The 21,522-nt window shown below is 50.0% G+C and overlaps 1 protein-coding gene across 6 annotated transcripts in view; it reads right to left on the reverse strand.

Annotated features, from left to right (window-relative positions):
- Positions 1 to 21,522, reverse strand: part of LOC125466570 (kazrin-like) — a 607,575-nt gene that overhangs the window by 146,199 nt on the left and 439,854 nt on the right. For 5 of the 6 annotated variants that reach the window (XM_048561206.2, XM_048561210.2, XM_048561209.2 and 2 more), the window contains 2 exons: positions 8,846 to 9,016; positions 3,091 to 3,174 (listed from right to left, as the gene is read on the reverse strand). In XM_048561206.2, coding sequence (XP_048417163.1) covers positions 3,091 to 3,174; positions 8,846 to 9,016 — 255 coding nt within the window. The remainder of the gene's footprint in view (positions 1 to 3,090; positions 3,175 to 8,845; positions 9,017 to 21,522) is intronic. The other variant, XM_048561207.2, reaches the window with a different exon arrangement.

Here is a 21,522-nt window from a genome sequence, read left to right on the forward strand (position 1 = left end):
GTCCCCCATCCTAGGGAAATGGCAACATTGATTAACTCCATCCATACTGGTCATTATTTTATAAACTTGTTTGGTCGCCTTTGAACCTCCTACGCTCCAGTGAAAAAACCCCCAGCCTATCCAGCCTTTCTTTATAACTCAAACCCTCCATACCCAGCAATATCTTGATAAATCTCTTCTGAACCCTCTCTAGCTTGAACCCTCTCCTTCTTATAACTGGACAATAGTATCCCAGAAGAGGCCTCACCAATGTCCTGTACAAGCTCAACATGACTTCCCAGCTCCTGTACTCAAAAGGTGTGAGTAACGAAGGCAAGTGTGGACCATGATAACTGGATCTTTCTCCTCCCTCTCCAACCTCCTCCACAGTCCAGATGAAATGTCACTGGATTGTCTTAAACAAGTGGCTGAGGAGGATTTTCAGATCTTTTGTACCATGACAGCCACCCAGGGCCTGAGGGGAGCATTTGGTGGCATGTACATAAACCCCAAGGAAGGGACTGTCGCACGATGGTAGTGTCTCTTTCTCTGATCGGGAGGCCCTAAGTTCAAGTCCCACCTGCTCAAGAGGTACGCAATAACATCTCTGGACAGAAAACCTCTATAAACTCACAAGGCGCAATACTGGAGAAGGAGGAATGTCACTGGGTTTCGGACCAGCAAGGGCTTAACATTAATGGGTGCTGGTTATAATGTGCCCTTTTGTTGCCTCTGATGTAAAGTGCCCAGGGTTAACAATAGTATCTAAACTAACACATTTATAAAATCTACAACTCTTTCTGGAATAAAACAGAAGTGAGGTGAGAATCTTGGTCAGTATTTGTTGGTCAAGCCTGTCAAAGCTAATCAATCAATCCAGGGCTAATCAATTGATCGAGTCTGACTTCCAACGGGTACACTTATCTACAGATGTACATTGAGGGAGAGTGAAGACTCTCCGATATGGCCCTCAGGAAGGCTCAGCCTTTTTCTTCACTAGAAACACCAGTGTCCCCACCTGTGAGCTCTTGGGAGATGGGTTGGTCTGGGAAATTCACCATCTTAAGCCCATTGGAGGATCGAGGAAGCTCCAAGAAGCCACGATCAGTCAAAATGTATGAGAAAGTGATGGACTGTGAAAATGAGCATTTGGGAGTTGAACAGCATAGAGATATTGGTGCCAGGTTTATTTGGGGGTGGGTGGTGCTGAGGCTAAGTGAGGGGACATTATGAGATTTAAAATAGGAAGATAGCCTAGAGGTCAAAGATACCTATCACCAATGGGGAATCATGCGTCTCTGATCCTAGGAATGTTATAGAAAAAGCGAGAACATGATGCTGAGAGGTGGATACAATGGGAGGGAAAGACGGGCAGATGACAGTGGCATGGAATTGCCCAGAATTTAGCTACGAAAGTGCCACATCCATCAAACTCTGAGCAGCTGCAGATGGAACTCTGCTCTCTGTGGTTCACTCATCCTCACATCCCCCACTGCTGGGAGCCATTGAAGAACAGGATATCAATCCACTCCCAGAGACTGTGCCTGGATACCAGAGCAGCAGTGAGGGGAGGGGGGGGTGGTCAATGAGGCACGATGTCAAACCAAGCCCACCCTCTGGGGGATGCCCAAAAAAAGAGAAGGGAGAGCTTCTGCACCCCTGTCCCATATTTCAGCCTCAGCTGGTCATTGTTGCCTACCAGATTGGCTCAGCAAAGAACCAGTGGCACCTGTCCACATTACAGCCATCTCGGCATTTTGTAGTTCTTGTTTGGAGACTACCTGGGAGATCCTTCTGATGGATGCAGGAGGTGTTTGGTGTCCAAATGCTGAGTTTAGGCGTGGTGTCCTGTTAGGATGAGGGGCTGAGGGGTGATCACAGGGATGAACTTCACACACGGGTTGGACACACATGCATGTGGAAGTACAGGACACGCCCCAAGAAGTTTCCTGCTTTAACACTGTTTGGCTTTAACAGCGGCTGCCCATTCCAGTAACTTCATTCGAAGTGAAGGGTTTGGACTTCAGGCTAGAGTGAGTGGGTGAATATGACACTAGATCAAAATAGCAACGATACCTGGGTTCAACACCAAAGCAAGGGGCAAACGCTGCAGGGTCCCTGCTATTATGTGTCTGCATGTGTGTGAGAGTGAGGAGGAAAGATTGCAATAGACTCTGTTACCCACTATGGTCAAATAGTTTGCTGATGATGCATTATTCAGGATAGATGAGATACAACAAACTGGAACATTTTCACAGACACAATCATCATGCAATATCTGTGGAGGTTACTTTGCTCAGAAGCTGCAATTAAAGACTATCTCCCAGGGAGCAGGCACACTGTCTACAGTACATGGACAGCACATCCCTACAGCACAGACCTCCAGAGCATCAAGATACAGCCTGACCACCCAGCTGGACAGGAACATTGCAGATATAGAAGGATTAGGAGAAGATCTGAGCTTGGCTATCTCCTTGAGGAAACAGATTTTGAAGGTTTTTTTTAAAGAAAGGTCATGCATTAGCTGGAATATGGGACAGCATTTACTGCTCATCCCAGGAACCTGGCGGAGAACTACCTTCTTAAGCTGGTGCAGTCTGTGAGGTGAAGGTACACTCACTGTGAGGTTAGAAAGGACTCACCACAATATTAGCAAGGGAGTTGTCGGACTGTAGAAATGGCGGAAGAGGCCATGAGAAGTGCACATGTTTGGTGTACAGGCTTATCCTGGAGGGCCTGTTACTCAGGATGCGACAAGAGGTGAGCATGGGGAAGGGGTGGAATGAAGGGGAAAGTCCTAGTTGACCAGAGCTGGGGCGGAAGAGAAATGGGAGCAGGGGGACAAGAGTGGAGAAAGGATCTATGGAGGAGAGCCCAGACAGCCCCACCACACACTCCCACGACATCAAACCTATCCTAAAGCAGGAGGTGTGGCATAGGAGGGTACTGATGCCAGTCAGAGGTTAGTAACAGGACACAAACGTGCACACCAGCTCAAGAACCACGCCAGAGTTAGATGCGGGCTAAGGCGATCAATTGGTGCCAATTGTACAACAGAACACCATTTAAAGACACAAAGTGCGTGATATACTTTCTCAGTGCACTTCTTACCGCCAGCACCCGAGGGAAGGGTTCCTTCTCAGCTGAACGATCGAAAATACGATATTCCATTTTCTGGCCCATACGGTTCATTATCTGGGGAGATAGCATGTCAAATAGAATGACCTAATGTGTTCTGCCCCTACATGACCTTTGACCTGACCTGCTCTCATAGATGCAAGCTAATCCTTGCTTTACCAGTAGGTGGCGAAGTAGGACCAGAAGGTTGGAGGGTAACATATATTCCAGGAGGGTAAAAGCAGAGGACTAAAATGAAGTGAAGGACGAAAGGAAGAAAGGAATATACAGGAAGACGGAAGTCGGTGTATCACGGAAACCATTTCAGACGTTGGAAGAAGAGTGAAAATAATCAATAGCATGCAGCTGGAAGGAGCTGTACAAACTGAACTGAAAGCATGCTGCTACCAACTAATTGACACCACAGAATGGGGGTTCTGTTAGGAGCCACAATCTGCACCCTCAGCTCTTGTCTCTCTCTGCGAGCCAGACCTCACTGCAGCAAGGTTCTGGAATGATGACACAGCCATGTGGAAGGAACAAATCTTAAATGCATATCTAAATCAGTCTGTTGAAGGACCCCAAAGACAGCAGCTAACTGATAAGGTCAAAGGGTGGCTCCTCCTACAGTCTGGGCTGTCTCCAGTCAGCATCTTGGGCCTAAGTAGAAGCTTTGAGTTTAAGTAGACAAATGCTCAGAGTATCTGTGCTGTGTTTCTCCCAACATCAACATAAACCTGTCGTGTTTGAACAGGAAAACACTTCTGTAGTAAAGGAATGTCAGGAGGAATGCCACATGACCAAATCTGGTGTTTGGCCTGTTTCCATGGGAAGCCATCACTGAGATATCATTGCTGCCCCATTGGGATCAAACTACCCAGTGCATCATGATGTCCCTGTGCCCACTAACCCCGTGTCGAGTTAAGTTTAATCAACCTGCTCACTCAGGCTATGACACACTCCCAAGATGGTTGGGACTTGAACCCTGGCTGCCTGGCCCAGAGATAGGAACACTACCACTGCGCCAGTGAGCCCATGGCTCTGTGTCTATACTGGGCAGGATGAGGTGTTCATCTCTCAAGAGCCAATACTAAATTAGCTTTTACTAAATAAAACTCCAGAATTGAACGCTAATCTCAATAATGCTGCCAGCGAGACTATCAATTGTCCTCAAACCAGGTTCATTCCTGTCCTTTAGTGAAGGAAATCTGCCATCCTTACCCGGTCTGGCCTATGTGTAAGTCTAGACCCCACAGTATCATGACTGACTCTCGAGTGCTGTTGAGGGCATTTAGGGATGGGTATCGTATGCTGGCTCCATCAGCAATGGCTACATCTCAAACAAAAAAACGAGTGAACGGAAAACCGTTCGCTGAAATCTGCCATTCGATGACTCGCTGAAGGTTCAGCTCACAGCAACATGTTAACAGCAACTCAGAGTTCCCCCTAGTTACAGGGATGGGTGCAGGTTCAGAGGGTCCTCAGTCACTGGGTACAGGATTGGAGGTTCCACCTCACCTTCTGGAGAACGTGCTGAGCAGTCGCTGAGCTTGAGTTGTGTTTGTCTGTTAAAAACAGGTTTTCCTTCTGCTGTACTGTGCATTTTGCAAATCAACCAGTTAAAAACCCAGCATCCTCTCGGCCCTCAGTAATGCAAGCAGCTCCTCCCTATAAAACCTCAGCGTTGCATTCTAGAATTAAAATAATACCTGACAAGTGACTGGTCTCAACTGATACCAGATCTTCAAAGCTGGCCTTGAAATCTCAGCTGAGATTTGGAACGTTCCTACAGGCTGTACTGGCTAGGGCTCACTTAGCCACGTACACATCCTCTCCTGTCACAGTATTATCGAGCTAAGCAGGTCAGCCACATCGGCAACACCCCTCACACAAAAAAAAAGCCACAGCTAGGACCTGCTCCTGGACCGACACTAACGGGAACGTTTCAGTGAATGATCAATCACTGTATTCCTGCACGAGTTATAGTGCAATATTCAGCTAGATCCCTCCCTGCTCTGTACAGACGATGACCAAATGGAAAGAGAAAAACTACAATTTATAACTGTCTTCACTATCGGGAGACAAGAACAAGTAAGAATGTGAGATGACTGATGGAAGTATCTGTTGAGTTTGGATGTATCCTCCCTCCATTAATTATCTCAAGGTTTCGGAATGATATCCATATTCATCAGAATCAATACTACGGGGGCGGGGTACAAAATAACACAGGACAGTGCGATCTACGCTCCACTTCTTCACCCAGAAGCATGGCTGCCAGCTGACGAAACAATCCACTTATCTGTACGCCCAGAGCAAAACACAGGGCTTTGGCAATGTACACTGTCACATCGCTCCTGGCTGAACAGGCCCCAGTGTCCCAGGAATTTGCTCCTTAGTAAAGAGGCCCCAGTGTCCCAGGACATCACTCCTGGCTGAACAGGCCCCAGTGTCCCAGGAATTCGCTCCTTAGGAAACAGGCCCCAGTGTCCAAGGAATTCGCTCCTTCGTAAACAGGCCCCAAGTTCCCAGGACATTGTTCCTGATTGAACAGGCCCTAGTGTCCCAGGGCATCGCTCCTGACTGAACAGGCCCCAGTGTCCCAGGACATTGCTCCTGACTGAGCAGGCCCCAGTGTCCCAGGAATTCGCTCCTTAGTAAACAGGCCCCAAGTTCCCAGGACATTGTTCCTGATTGAACAGGCCCTAGTGTCCCAGGGCATCGCTCCTGACTGAACAGGCCCCAGTGTCCCAGGACATTGCTCCTGACTGAGCAGGCCCCAGTGTCCCAGGAATTCGCTCCTTAGTAAACAGGCCCCAAGTTCCCAGGACATTGTTCCTGATTGAACAGGCCCTAGTGTCCCAGGGCATCGCTCCTGACTGAACAGGCCCCAGTGTCCCAGGACATTGCTCCTGACTGAGCAGGCCCCAGTGTCCCAGGAATTCGCTCCTTAGTAAACAGGGCCCACCCAGGACAACGAGTGAGGCAGCTATTTACCTGAAATCCCTTTGATAGGGAACCACATCCTCACCCAACATCCTCCATTTCTGACGCACATCAAAATGAAGGAACTGAAGAAAATGCCAATTGATGCCAGCTGGACAGCTCAATCCTGTTGTCTGTCTGTTGATAGAACCTTGGACACAGCTCCTTCAGTGATGTTACACTCACAGCTCACAACACTGCACAAACTCTGGCCCAATGTCTGAGCTACCTAACACTTTCAATATTTACCTCTTCCACCAGCTGTACACAGTGGCTCCAGTGTGTACCATCTCCATGATGTACTGCAACAGCTCAAACACGTCCTAGAAAATACAGGATTAGGCCACTCAGCCTATTGAGTCCGCTCCACCATTCAACATCATCATGGCTGATCCTCTATCTAATCACCATAGTACTGTTTCCTCCCTGTATCCCTGGAAACCTCTGTGTATCAATTTCTTTCGTAAAACACATTCAGTGGCTTGGCCTTTAGTGGTAGAGAATTCCACCGGCCTCCTCCTCTCACTCTGGAGATTTCCTCTCCCAGTCCTGCCTTGTTCTGGAGCCATACAGCTAAGGGGAGCATCACCTTAGCTAGTCTGTCCAGCCCCCTACCTCCAGTCTAATCATTCCTGCTGCTGTGTGGACAAACCAGGTTGGAGTGGGACTATAAAACCTCTGAGCGTGGTTATATGGGAACCTTGGCTCAACTTTACCCAAAAGTGATAGATTTCAATGAGATTCTGTCTCATTTTCCTAAGCTCCAGTGAATATAAGCCCAGTTGGTCAAATCCCTCCAGATACAACAAACCTGCCATCTCAGGAGTCAGTCTGGGGAACTTTTACCTGCACTCCTGGCAAGTTTATCCCTCCCTGGATATGGGGAGCAAACTGTGTGCAGTGTTCCAGGTGTGGTTTTCCCAAGACCCGGACAGCTACAATAAGATATCCTTGCTCCTGTACTCAAACCCTCTTGCAATGAAGCCCAAAATAGCCATTTACCTTCCAAAGTGTCTCTTGCACCTGCACACTTGCTTTCACTGTCTGGTGTTCAAGGGATCCTCAGGGCCCTTTTGTACACTCCCCTTCCCAACCTGCTACCATTTAAATATCAATGTATTGCTCTCTCTCCCACCAAACAGCCACTTCCTCAACAGCATCTTCCAGAGCCCTGTCCTTGATTGTCTAATAAGACAAGGCGAGCTAGGAAATGGGAACAAAACCACCAGCAAGTTCGTCTCCAAGCCCCACATCATCCTGACTTGGAAATATATCATACTTCCCCACTGTCCCTGGAACTCCCGCTTGAACAGCACCATAATGTACCCACATCCCACAGATCGCAGTAGTTCAGGAAGGCAACACAAAGGACGACGAGAAAATTTAGCCTTCTGATGACAGCTACTTCCCACAAATGCATTGGCGATATTCCTAACGGGGGCCCTGCACACTCACTTTATACGTTTCCACACACTACATTTTATAAACCTGTTCTTCATATCAGTGTGAAAAGCACCAGTGGGATCCAAGCTGTTGCATACTCCTCCACAGTTTATCTTCCCTCTCTTGATTCTTTCCGTCTCCAGTGAGATGAACAGGGGCCCAGACTCTGTCCAATGGGGACTTTCGGAAGGGAGCTGGCTAAAAGGGAGATGATTTCAACGGTATGGAGAAACCGCAATGGAGTTGGACAAGCTGGATAGCTCGAACAAAGAGCTGACACAGGTACAATGGGCTGAACGGCCTCATTCTGCGCAGCATTGCTGTCCATGTCATCGACACAGAATTGGCCCATTGGGTCTATGCTGCTAAAAACACATCCTTACCTACAACAGTTCCATTTTGTGTCCTGTTTTTTGGTAAAATGAGAGATAGCTGCATGCAGAGAGCAATGAACAGCTAGGGACAGTGAAGGAAGCAGACCTGGATTGTGAGCAACAGTAAACCTGTCCTTAAGCTTCAACCTCCAGCCCGTACTCCTGCTCCTGAGCCCCTGCGATACCAGACTGAAGAATAACAACAATGGCAGCTCGCTCCTTTCTAGCGGGGTACCCGCCCCTTTCAAGAGTCCAACAGCACCATGTATCATTGGCCGTCAGTGTGATGGACTGACTTTCACAGCTTCATTTCCTTATCCAAAATCCTGGCTGATTTGAGTTAAAACCCAAGGGACTTGCAAGAAGGCTGTGTACAACGGAGAAATCCACGCCTTCAGATTTGGAAGCAGGGAAGAACTGTCTGTGCACTCTTCGTGGAACTGACGCAACACGAAATGCCAGCCGGGCAAACCGAGAGGGGAGTGGAGTCTCTGAAGTTACACGATGCGTGTGCCATCACTCACTGTGTACACCAACAACAAAAGACACACGGCAGGCTAAAGAAAACACACACGAGTCACAATGCAGACAAATGGCGAGAATGCATCGCTATATTGAGTCCCTGACTCCATGACCAACGCTGGACTGTAAGTGACTGCCCAGCCGTCCATATCAAAGGATGAGAAAGTAACACAATTCCAAACGGTACATGAATTACAGACAATGACCTACTAACTGAGGGCCAGCCTAGACTCCCGTTCTGAGCCAGAAGGAGCTCCAGTGACAAACTGCGACCACAGTGAGATTATTAGGAAATGGGCAACATTCAATTACGCCTTTGGAGAAGGTCCTGCTCCCCCCGCCCACATTGGTCCAGCTGGCCACAGGGCTGTGTTAGTAAGAACCTGCATCTGATATAACGCCAGGGGACTCTCCATCCCATCACTTACCATGGCCAACTCTGCCTCCAGTTCCTTAATCCTGTTTTCTTTCAGGTCCAGTTGCGACTGGAGTGCAGTCACATGATCCGTAGCCTCCTTGCCTTGTCTGCGCAGGTCCCGCTTCTCTCGCTCGAGTGAGTCTCTCTCTTTCGCCAGGACCTTCACTGCATCTTCGCTCTCCTGCGGGAAAGTGGGAAACGGGTCAGCGGATTTTGACTTTCTTTTAAGAAACAGGTAGGTGGAAACCTGTGCCTGAACTACAGAATAAATTGTGCAATAATTACAACTCCTCTGAGCATCAACTTCTACTGGTACAGATTGGAAACAAAGCCCCCTACAATACTGTGGGCCTGGCACAAACAGTAGAGGGGAATGGGCATCTTCCGACAAAAATACTTCACCCTGAAATGTTAACTGTTTCCCACTCTGCAGCTGCTGTGTACTTCCTGCATCTTCTGTTTGTACTTGATTTCCAGCATTCGGAATATGTTGCTTTTATATTTCGGATTTTCAAAGTCTTCACAGCCGTCTAAACGAGGCTACGTTGAAAGCTTATTTTTCTAATTGATGTTGTGAAACAGAATTACAGCTCTCTCTCATCAAAGTGGAGGGATGTAAATGAGAGGCATGGATAGAGTCGATAGCCAGAGACTTTTCCCCAGGGCAAGACTGACTGCCACGAGGGGTCATAGTTTTAAGGTGTTAGGAGGAAGGTATAGAGGAGATGTCAGAGGGAGGTTCTTCACCCAGAGAGTTGTGAGCGCATGGAATAGTTTGCCAGTGGTAGTCGTGGAAGCGGAGTCATTAGTGACATTTAAGCGACTGCTGGACATGCACATGGACAGCAGTGAATTGAGGGGAATGTAGGTTCGGTTATTTTACTTTTGGATTAAGATTATTCCACGGCACAACATCATGGGCCGAAGGGCCTGTATTGTGCTGTACTTTTCTATGTTCTATGTTCTATACGTGGCAGGTGCGGAGATACATGGCAGGTATAGAGATATGTGGCGGGTATAGAGATATGTGGCGGGTATAGTGATACGTGGTGGGTATAGTGATACGTGGTGGGTATAGAGATATGTGGTGGGTATAGAGATACGGGGCGGGTATAGGGATACGTGGCGGGTATAGTGATACGTGGCGGGTATAGGGATACGTGGTGGGTATAGTGATACGTGGCGGGTATAGGGATACGTGGTGGGTATAGAGATACGTGGCGGGTATAGGGATACGTGGTGGGTATAGAGATACGTGGTGGGTATAGAGATACGTGGTGGGTATAGTGATACGTGGTGGGTATAGAGATACGGGGCAGGTATAGAGATACGGGGCGGGTATAGAGATACATGGTGGGTATAGTGATACGTGGTGGATATAGAGATACGTGGTGGGTATAGAGATACGTGGCGGGTATAGTGATACGTGGTGGGAATAGAGGTACATGGTGGGTATAGTGATACGGGGCGGGTATAGAGATAAGCGGCGGGTATAGAGATACGTGGCGGGTATAGTGATACGTGGCGGGAATAGAGGTACATGGTGGGTATAGTGATACGGGGCGGGTATAGAGATACGTGGTGGGTATAGTGATACGTGGTGGATATAGAGATACGTGGCGGGTATAGGGATACGTGGCGGGTATAGGGATACGTGGCAGGTATGTAGGTTCATGGCGGGTGTAGAGATGCGTGGCGGGTATAGAGATACGTGGCGGGTATAGGGATACGTGGCGGGTATAGAGGTACGTGGTGGGTATAGAGATACGGGGCGGGTATAGAGATACGGGGCGGGTATAGAGATACGTGGTGGGTATAGTGATACGGGGCGGGTATAGAGATAAGCGGCGGGTATAGAGATACGTGGCGGGTATAGTGATACGTGGCGGGAATAGAGGTACATGGTGGGTATAGTGATACGGGGCGGGTATAGAGATACGTGGTGGGTATAGTGATACGTGGTGGATATAGAGATACGTGGTGGATATACAGATACGTGGCGGGTATAGGGATACGTGGCGGGTATAGGGATACGTGGCGGGTATGTAGGTTCATGGCGGGTGTAGAGATACGTGGTGGGTATAGAGATACGTGGCGGGTATAGGGATACGTGGCGGGTATAGAGGTACGTGGTGGGGATAGAGATACGGGGCGGGTATAGAGATACGGGGCGGGTATAGGGATACGTGGCGGGTATAGAGATACGGGGCGGGTATAGAGATACGGGGCGGGTATAGAGATACGTGGCGGGTATAGAGATACGGGGCGGGTTTAGAGATACGGGGCGGGTATCGTGATACGTGGCGGGTATAGTGATACGTGGCGGGTATAGAGATACGTGGTGGGTATAGAGATACGGGGCGGGTATAGAGATACGTGGCGGGTATAGTGATACGTGGCGGGTATAGAGATACGTGGCGGGTATAGTGATAAGTGGTGGGTATAGAGATACGGGGCGGGTATAGAGATACGTGGTGGGTATAGTGATACGGGGCGGGTATAGAGATACGTGGCGGGTATAGTGATACGGGGCGGGTATAGGGATACGTGGCGGGTATAGGGATATGTGGCGGGTATAGGGATACGTGGCGGGTATAGAGATACGTGGCGGGTATAGAGATACGCGGTGGGTATAGTGATATGTGGCGGGTATAGAGATACGTGGTGGGTATAGTGATATGTGGCGGGTATAGTGATACGTGGCGGGTATAGAGATACGGGGCGGGTATAGTGATACGTGGCGGGTACAGAGATACGGGGCGGGTATAGAGATACGTGGCGGGTATAGTGATACGTGGCGGGTATAGGGATACGTGGCGGGTATAGGGATATGTGGCGGGTATAGAGATACGTGGCGGGTATAGAGATACGTGGTGGGTATAGAGATACGTGGCGGGTATAGTGATACGTGGTGGGTATAGAGATACGTGGCGGGTATAGAGATACGTGGCGGGTATAGAGATACGTGGTGGGTATGTAAGTTCATGGTGGGTATAGAGATACGTGGTGGGTATAGAGATACGTGGCGGGTATAGTGATACGTGGTGGGTATGTAAGTTCATGGTGGGTATAGTGATACGTGGCGGGTATAGTGATACGTGGCGGGTATAGAGGTACATGGTGGGTATAGTGATACGGGGCGGGTATAGGGATACGTGGCGGGTATAGTGATACGTGGCGGGTATAGAGATACATGGCGGGTATAGTGATACGGGGCGGGTATAGGGATACGTGGCGGGTATAGTGATACGTGGCGGGTATAGAGGTACGTGGCGGGTATAGAGATACGTGGCGGGAATAGAGATACGGGGCGGGTATAGAGATACGGGGTGGGTATAGAGATACGTGGTGGGTATTGTGATACGTGGTGGATATAGAGATACGGGGTGGGTATAGAGATACGTGGCGGGTATAGGGATACGTGGCGGGTATAGGGATATGTGGCGGGTATAGAGATACGTGGTGGGTATACAGATACGTGGCGGGTATAGTGATAAGTGGTGGGTATAGAGATACGGGGCGGGTATAGAGATACGTGGTGGGTATAGTGATACGGGGCGGGTATAGAGATACGTGGCGGGTATAGTGATACGTGGCGGGTATAGGGATACGTGGCGGGTATAGGGATACGTGGTGGGTATAGAGATACGTGGTGGGTATAGAGATACGTGGCGGGTATGTAAGTTCATGGTGGGTATAGAGATACGTGGTGGGTATAGAGATACGTGGCGGGTATAGTGATACGTGGCGGGTATAGAGATACGTGGTGGGTATAGTGATATGTGGCGGGTATAGTGATACGTGGCGGGTATAGAGATACGGGGCGGGTATTGTGATACGTGGCGGGTATAGAGATACGGGGCGGGTACAGAGATACGTGGCGGGTATAGTGATACGTGGCGGGTATAGGGATACGTGGCGGGTATAGGGATATGTGGCGGGTATAGAGATACGTGGCAGGTATAGAGATACGTGGTGGGTATAGAGATACGTGGCGGGTATAGAGATACGTGGGGGGTATAGAGATACGTGGCGGGTATAGAGATACGTGGTGGGTATGTAAGTTCATGGTGGGTATAGAGATACGTGGTGGGTATAGAGATACGTGGCGGGTATAGTGATAAGTGGCGGGTATAGTGATAAGTGGCGGGTATAGTGATACATGGCGGGTATAGTGATACGTGGCGGGTATAGAGGTACATGGTGGGTATAGTGATACGGGGCGGGTATAGGGATACGTGGCGGGTATAGTGATACGTGGCGGGTATAGAGATACATGGCGGGTATAGAGATACGGGGCGGGTATAGAGATACGGGGCGGGTATAGAGATACGTGGTGGGTATTGTGATACGTGGTGGATATAGAGATACGTGGTGGGTATAGGGATACGTGGCGGGTATAGAGATATGTGGTGGGTATAGAGATACGTGGTGGGTATAGAGATACGTGGCGGGTATCGTGATACGTGGCGGGTATAGAGATATGTGGTGGGTATAGAGATACGGGGCGGGTATAGGGATACGTGGCGGGTATAGTGATACGTGGTGGGTATAGGGATACGTGGTGGGTATAGTGATACGTGGCGGGTATAGGGATACATGGTGGGTATAGAGATACGTGGCGGGTATAGGGATATGTGGTGGGTATAGAGATACGTGGTGGGTATAGAGATACGTGGTGGGTATAGTGATACGTGGTGGGTATAGAGATACGGGGGGGTATAGAGATACGGGGCGGGTATAGAGATACGGGGCGGGGAGAATGATACGTGGTGGATATAGAGATACGTGGTGGGTATAGAGATACGTGGCGGGTATAGTGATACGTGGTGGGAATAGAGGTACATGGTGGGTATAGTGATACGGGGCGGGTATAGAGATAAGCGGCGGGTATAGAGATACGTGGCGGGTATAGTGATACGTGGCGGGAATAGAGGTACATGGTGGGTATAGTGATACGGGGTGGGTATAGAGATACGTGGTGGGTATAGTGATACGTGGTGGATATAGAGATACGTGGTGGATATAGAGATACGTGGCGGGTATAGGGATACATGGCGGGTATAGGGATACGTGGCGGGTATGCAGGTTCATGGCGGGTGTAGAGATACGTGGCGGGTATAGAGATACGTGGCGGGTATAGGGATACGTGGCGGGTATAGAGGTACGTGGTGGGTATAGAGATACGGGGCGGGTATAGAGATACGGGGCGGGTATAGGGATACGTGGCGGGTATAGAGATGCGGGGCGGGTATAGAGATACGTGGCGGGTGTAGAGATACGGGGCGGGTATAGAGATACGTGGCGGGTATAGAGATATGGGGCGGGTATAGAGATACGGGGCGGGTATCGTGATACGTGGCGGGTATAGTGATACGTGGCGGGTATAGAGATACGTGGCGGGTATAGTGATACTGGGCGGGTATAGAGATACGTGGCGGGTATAGTGATACGTGGCGGGTATAGAGATAAGTGGTGGGTATAGAGATACGGGGCGGGTATAGAGATACGTGGTGGGTATAGTGATACGGGGCGGGTATAGAGATACGTGGCGGGTATAGTGATACGGGGCGGGTATAGGGATACGTGGCGGGTATAGGGATATGTGGCGGGTATAGAGATACGTGGCGGGTATAGAGATACGTGGTGGGTATAGAGATACGTGGCGGGTATAGTGATACGTGGTGGGTATAGAGATACGTGGTGGGTATAGAGATACGTGGCGGGTATGTAAGTTCATTGTGGGTATAGAGATACGTGGTGGGTATAGAGATACGTGGCGGGTATAGTGATACGTGGCGGGTATAGAGATACGTGGTGGGTATAGTGATATGTGGCGGGTATAGTGATACGTGGCGGGTATAGAGATACGGAGCGGGTATAGTGATACGTGGCGGGTATAGAGATACGGGGCGGGTATAGAGATACGTGGCAGGTATAGTGATACGTGGCGGGTATAGGGATAGGTGGCGGGTATAGGGATACGTGGCGGGTATAGAGATACGTGGCGGGTATAGAGATACGTGGCGGGTATAGTGATACGTGGTGGGTATAGAGATACGTGGCGGGTATAGAGATACGTGGCAGGTATAGAGATACGTGGTGGGTATGTAAGTTCATGGTGGGTATAGAGATACGTGGTGGGTATAGAGATACGTGGCGGGTATAGTGATACGTGGTGGGTATGTAAGTTCATGGTGGGTATAGTGATACGTGGCGGGTATAGTGATACGTGGCGGGTATAGAGGTACATGGTGGGTATAGTGATACGGGGCGGGTATAGGGATACGTGGCGGGTATAGTGATACGTGGCAGGTATAGAGATACATGGCGGGTATAGTGATACGGGGCGGGTATTGGGATACTTGGCGGGTATAGTGATACGTGGCGGGTATAGAGATACGGGGCGGGTATAGAGATACGTGGTGGGTATTGTGATACGTGGCGGGTATAGAGATACGTGGGGGGTATAGAGATACGTGGCGGGTATAGAGATACGTGGTGGGTATGTAAGTTCATGGTGGGTATAGAGATACGTGGTGGGTATAGAGATACGTGGCGGGTATAGAGATACGTGGGGGGTATAGAGATACGTGGCGGGTATAGAGATACGTGGTGGGTATGTAAGTTCATGGTGGGTATAGAGATACGTGGTGGGTATAGAGATACGTGGCGGGTATAGTGATAAGTGGCGGGTATAGTGATAAGTGGCGGGTATAGTGATACATGGCGGGTATAGTGATACGTGGCGGGTATAGAGGTACATGGTGGGTATAGTGATACGGGGCGGGTATAGGGATAAGTGGCGGGTATAGTGATACGTGGGGGGTATAGAGATACATGGCGGGTATAGAGATACGGGGCGGGTATAGAGATACGGGGCGGGTATAGAGATACGGGGCGGGTATAGAGATACGTGGTGGGTATTGTGATACGTGGTGGATATAGAGATACGTGGTGGGTATAGGGATACGTGGCGGGTATAGAGATATGTGGTGGGTATAGAGATACGTGGTGGGTATAGAGATACGTGGCGGGTATAGTGATACGTGGCGGGTATAGAGATATGTGGTGGGTATAGAGATACGGGGCGGGTATAGGGATACGTGGCGGGTATAGTGATACGTGGTGGGTATAGGGATACGTGGTGGATATAGAGATACGTGGTGGGTATAGGGATACGTGGCGGGTATAGAGATATGTGGTGGGTATAGAGATACGTGGTGGGTATAGAGATACGTGGCGGGTATAGTGATACGTGGCGGGTATAGAGATATGTGGTGGGTATAGAGATACGGGGCGGGTATAGGGATACGTGGCGGGTATAGTGATACGTGGTGGGTATAGGGATACGTGGTGGGTATAGTGATACGTGGCGGGTATAGGGATACATGGTGGGTATAGAGATACGTGGCGGGTATAGGGATATGTGGTGGGTATAGAGATACGTGGTGGGTATAGAGATACGTGGTGGGTATAGTGATACGTGGTGGGTATAGTGATACGTGGTGGGTATAGAGATACGGGGCGGGTATAGAGATACGGGGCGGGTATAGAGATACGGGGCGGGGAGAGTGATACGTGGTGGATATAGAGATACGTGGTGGGTATAGAGATACGTGGCGGGTATAGTGATACGTGGTGGGAATAGAGGTACATGGTGGGTATAGTGATACGGGGCGGGTATAGAGATAAGCGGCGGGTATAGAGATACGTGGCGGGTATAGTGATACGTGGCGGGAATAGAGGTACATGGTGGGTATAGTGATACGGGGTGGGTATAGAGATACGTGGTGGGTATAGTGATACGTGGTGGATATAGAGATACGTGGTGGATATAGAGATACGTGGCGGGTATAGGGATACATGGCGGGTATAGGGATACGTGGCGGGTATGTAGGTTCATGGCGGGTGTAGAGATACGTGGCGGGTATAGAGATACGTGGCGGGTATAGGGATACGTGGCGGGTATAGAGGTACGTGGTGGGTATAGAGATACGGGGCGGGTATAGAGATACGGGGCGGGTATAGGGATACGTGGCGGGTATAGAGATGCGGGGCGGGTATAGAGATACGTGGCGGGTATAGAGATACGGGGCGGGTATAGAGATACGTGGCGGGTATAGAGATACGGGGAGGGTATAGAGATACGGGGCGGGTATCGTGATACGTGGCGGGTATAGAGATATGTGGTGGGTATAGAGATACGGGGCGGGTATAGGGATACGTGGCGGGTATAGTGATACGTGGTGGGTATAGGGATACGTGGTGGGTATAGAGATACGTGGTGGGTATAGAGATACGTGGTGGGTATAGAGATACGTGGCGGGTATGTAAGTTCATGGTGGGTATAGAGATACGTGGTGGGTATAGAGATACGTGGCGGGTATAGTGATACGTGGCGGGTATAGAGATACGTGGTGGGTATAGAGATACGTGGCGGGTATGTAAGTTCATGGTGGGTATAGAGATACGTGGTGGGTATAGAGATACGTGGCGGGTATAGTGATACGTGGCGGGTATAGAGATACGTGGTGGGTATAGTGATATGTGGCGGGTATAGTGATACGTGGCGGGTATAGAGATACGGGGCGGGTATTGTGATACGTGGCGGGTATAGAGATACGGGGCGGGTACAGAGATACGTGGCGGGTATAGTGATACGTGGCGGGTATAGGGATACGTGGCGGGTATAGGGATATGTGGTGGGTATAGAGATACGTGGCAGGTATAGAGATACGTGGTGGGTATAGAGATACGTGGCGGGTATAGAGATACGTGGGGGGTATAGAGATACGTGGCGGGTATAGAGATACGTGGTGGGTATGTAAGTTCATGGTGGGTATAGAGATACGTGGTGGGTATAGAGATACGTGGCGGGTATAGTGATAAGTGGCGGGTATAGTGATAAGTGGCGGGTATAGTGATACATGGCGGGTATAGTGATACGTGGCGGGTATAGAGGTACATGGTGGGTATAGTGATACGGGGCGGGTATAGGGATACGTGGCGGGTATAGTGATACGTGGCGGGTATAGAGATACATGGCGGGTATAGAGATACGGGGCGGGTATAGAGATACGGGGCGGGTATAGAGATACGAGGTGGGTATTGTGATACGTGGTGGATATAGAGATACGTGGTGGGTATAGGGATACGTGGCGGGTATAGAGATATGTGGTGGGTATAGAGATACGTGGTGGGTATAGAGATACGTGGCGGGTATCGTGATACGTGGCGGGTATAGAGATATGTGGTGGGTATAGAGATACGGGGCGGGTATAGGGATACGTGGCGGGTATAGTGATACGTGGTGGGTATAGGGATACGTGGTGGGTATAGTGATACGTGGCGGGTATAGGGATACATGGTGGGTATAGAGATACGTGGCGGGTATAGGGATATGTGGTGGGTATAGAGATACGTGGTGGGTATAGAGATACGTGGTGGGTATAGTGATACGGGGCGGGTATAGAGATAAGCGGCGGGTATAGAGATACGTGGCGGGTATAGTGATACGTGGCGGATATAGAGATACGTGGTGGATATAGAGATACGTGGCGGGTATAGGGATACATGGCGGGTATAGGGATACGTGGCGGGTATGCAGGTTCATGGCGGGTGTAGAGATACGTGGCGGGTATAGAGATACGTGGCGGGTATAGGGATACGTGGCGGGTATAGAGGTACGTGGTGGGTATAGAGATACGGGGCGGGTATAGAGATACGGGGCGGGTATAGGGATACGTGGCGGGTATAGAGATGCGGGGCGGGTATAGAGATACGTGGCGGGTGTAGAGATACGGGGCGGGTATAGAGATACGTGGCGGGTATAGAGATATGGGGCGGGTATAGAGATACGGGGCGGGTATCGTGATACGTGGCGGGTATAGTGATACGTGGCGGGTATAGAGATACGTGGCGGGTATAGTGATACTGGGCGGGTATAGAGATACGTGGCGGGTATAGTGATACGTGGCGGGTATAGAGATAAGTGGTGGGTATAGAGATACGGGGCGGGTATAGAGATACGTGGTGGGTATAGTGATACGGGGCGGGTATAGAGATACGTGGCGGGTATAGTGATACGGGGCGGGTATAGGGATACGTGGCGGGTATAGGGATATGTGGCGGGTATAGAGATACGTGGCGGGTATAGAGATACGTGGTGGGTATAGAGATACGTGGCGGGTATAGTGATACGTGGTGGGTATAGAGATACGTGGTGGGTATAGAGATACGTGGCGGGTATGTAAGTTCATTGTGGGTATAGAGATACGTGGTGGGTATAGAGATACGTGGCGGGTATAGTGATACGTGGCGGGTATAGAGATACGTGGTGGGTATAGTGATATGTGGCGGGTATAGTGATACGTGGCGGGTATAGAGATACGGAGCGGGTATAGTGATACGTGGCGGGTATAGAGATACGGGGCGGGTATAGAGATACGTGGCAGGTATAGTGATACGTGGCGGGTATAGGGATAGGTGGCGGGTATAGGGATACGTGGCGGGTATAGAGATACGTGGCGGGTATAGAGATACGTGGCGGGTATAGTGATACGTGGTGGGTATAGAGATACGTGGCGGGTATAGAGATACGTGGCAGGTATAGAGATACGTGGTGGGTATGTAAGTTCATGGTGGGTATAGAGATACGTGGTGGGTATAGAGATACGTGGCGGGTATAGTGATACGTGGTGGGTATGTAAGTTCATGGTGGGTATAGTGATACGTGGCGGGTATAGTGATACGTGGCGGGTATAGAGGTACATGGTGGGTATAGTGATACGGGGCGGGTATAGGGATACGTGGCGGGTATAGTGATACGTGGCAGGTATAGAGATACATGGCGGGTATAGTGATACGGGGCGGGTATTGGGATACTTGGCGGGTATAGTGATACGTGGCGGGTATAGAGATACGGGGCGGGTATAGAGATACGTGGTGGGTATTGTGATACGTGGCGGGTATAGAGATACGTGGGGGGTATAGAGATACGTGGCGGGTATAGAGATACGTGGTGGGTATGTAAGTTCATGGTGGGTATAGAGATACGTGGTGGGTATAGAGATACGTGGCGGGTATAGAGATACGTGGGGGGTATAGAGATACGTGGCGGGTATAGAGATACGTGGTGGGTATGTAAGTTCATGGTGGGTATAGAGATACGTGGTGGGTATAGAGATACGTGGCGGGTATAGTGATAAGTGGCGGGTATAGTGATAAGTGGCGGGTATAGTGATACATGGCGGGTATAGTGATACGTGGCGGGTATAGAGGTACATGGTGGGTATAGTGATACGGGGCGGGTATAGGGATAAGTGGCGGGTATAGTGATACGTGGGGGGTATAGAGATACATGGCGGGTATAGAGATACGGGGCGGGTATAGAGATACGGGGCGGGTATAGAGATACGGGGCGGGTATAGAGATACGTGGTGGGTATTGTGATACGTGGTGGATATAGAGATACGTGGTGGGTATAGGGATACGTGGCGGGTATAGAGATATGTGGTGGGTATAGAGATACGTGGTGGGTATAGAGATACGTGGCGGGTATAGTGATACGTGGCGGGTATAGAGATATGTGGTGGGTATAGAGATACGGGGCGGGTATAGGGATACGTGGCGGGTATAGTGATACGTGGTGGGTATAGGGATACGTGGTGGATATAGAGATACGTGGTGGGTATAGGGATACGTGGCGGGTATAGAGATATGTGGTGGGTATAGAGATACGTGGTGGGTATAGAGATACGTGGCGGGTATAGTGATACGTGGCGGGTATAGAGATATGTGGTGGGTATAGAGATACGGGGCGGGTATAGGGATACGTGGCGGGTATAGTGATACGTGGTGGGTATAGGGATACGTGGTGGGTATAGTGATACGTGGCGGGTATAGGGATACATGGTGGGTATAGAGATACGTGGCGGGTATAGGGATATGTGGTGGGTATAGAGATACGTGGTGGGTATAGAGATACGTGGTGGGTATAGTGATACGTGGTGGGTATAGTGATACGTGGTGGGTATAGAGATACGGGGCGGGTATAGAGATACGGGGCGGGTATAGAGATACGGGGCGGGGAGAGTGATACGTGGTGGATATAGAGATACGTGGTGGGTATAGAGATACGTGGCGGGTATAGTGATACGTGGTGGGAATAGAGGTACATGGTGGGTATAGTGATACGGGGCGGGTATAGAGATAAGCGGCGGGTATAGAGATACGTGGCGGGTATAGTGATACGTGGCGGGAATAGAGGTACATGGTGGGTATAGTGATACGGGGTGGGTATAGAGATACGTGGTGGGTATAGTGATACGTGGTGGATATAGAGATACGTGGTGGATATAGAGATACGTGGCGGGTATAGGGATACATGGCGGGTATAGGGATACGTGGCGGGTATGTAGGTTCATGGCGGGTGTAGAGATACGTGGCGGGTATAGAGATACGTGGCGGGTATAGGGATACGTGGCGGGTATAGAGGTACGTGGTGGGTATAGAGATACGGGGCGGGTATAGAGATACGGGGCGGGTATAGGGATACGTGGCGGGTATAGAGATGCGGGGCGGGTATAGAGATACGTGGCGGGTATAGAGATACAGGGCGGGTATAGAGATACGTGGCGGGTATAGAGATACGGGGAGGGTATAGAGATACGGGGCGGGTATCGT

This window comes from Stegostoma tigrinum, chromosome 28 (assembly GCF_030684315.1).
Source record: "Stegostoma tigrinum isolate sSteTig4 chromosome 28, sSteTig4.hap1, whole genome shotgun sequence".
Classification (NCBI taxonomy): Eukaryota; Metazoa; Chordata; class Chondrichthyes; order Orectolobiformes; family Stegostomatidae; genus Stegostoma; species Stegostoma tigrinum.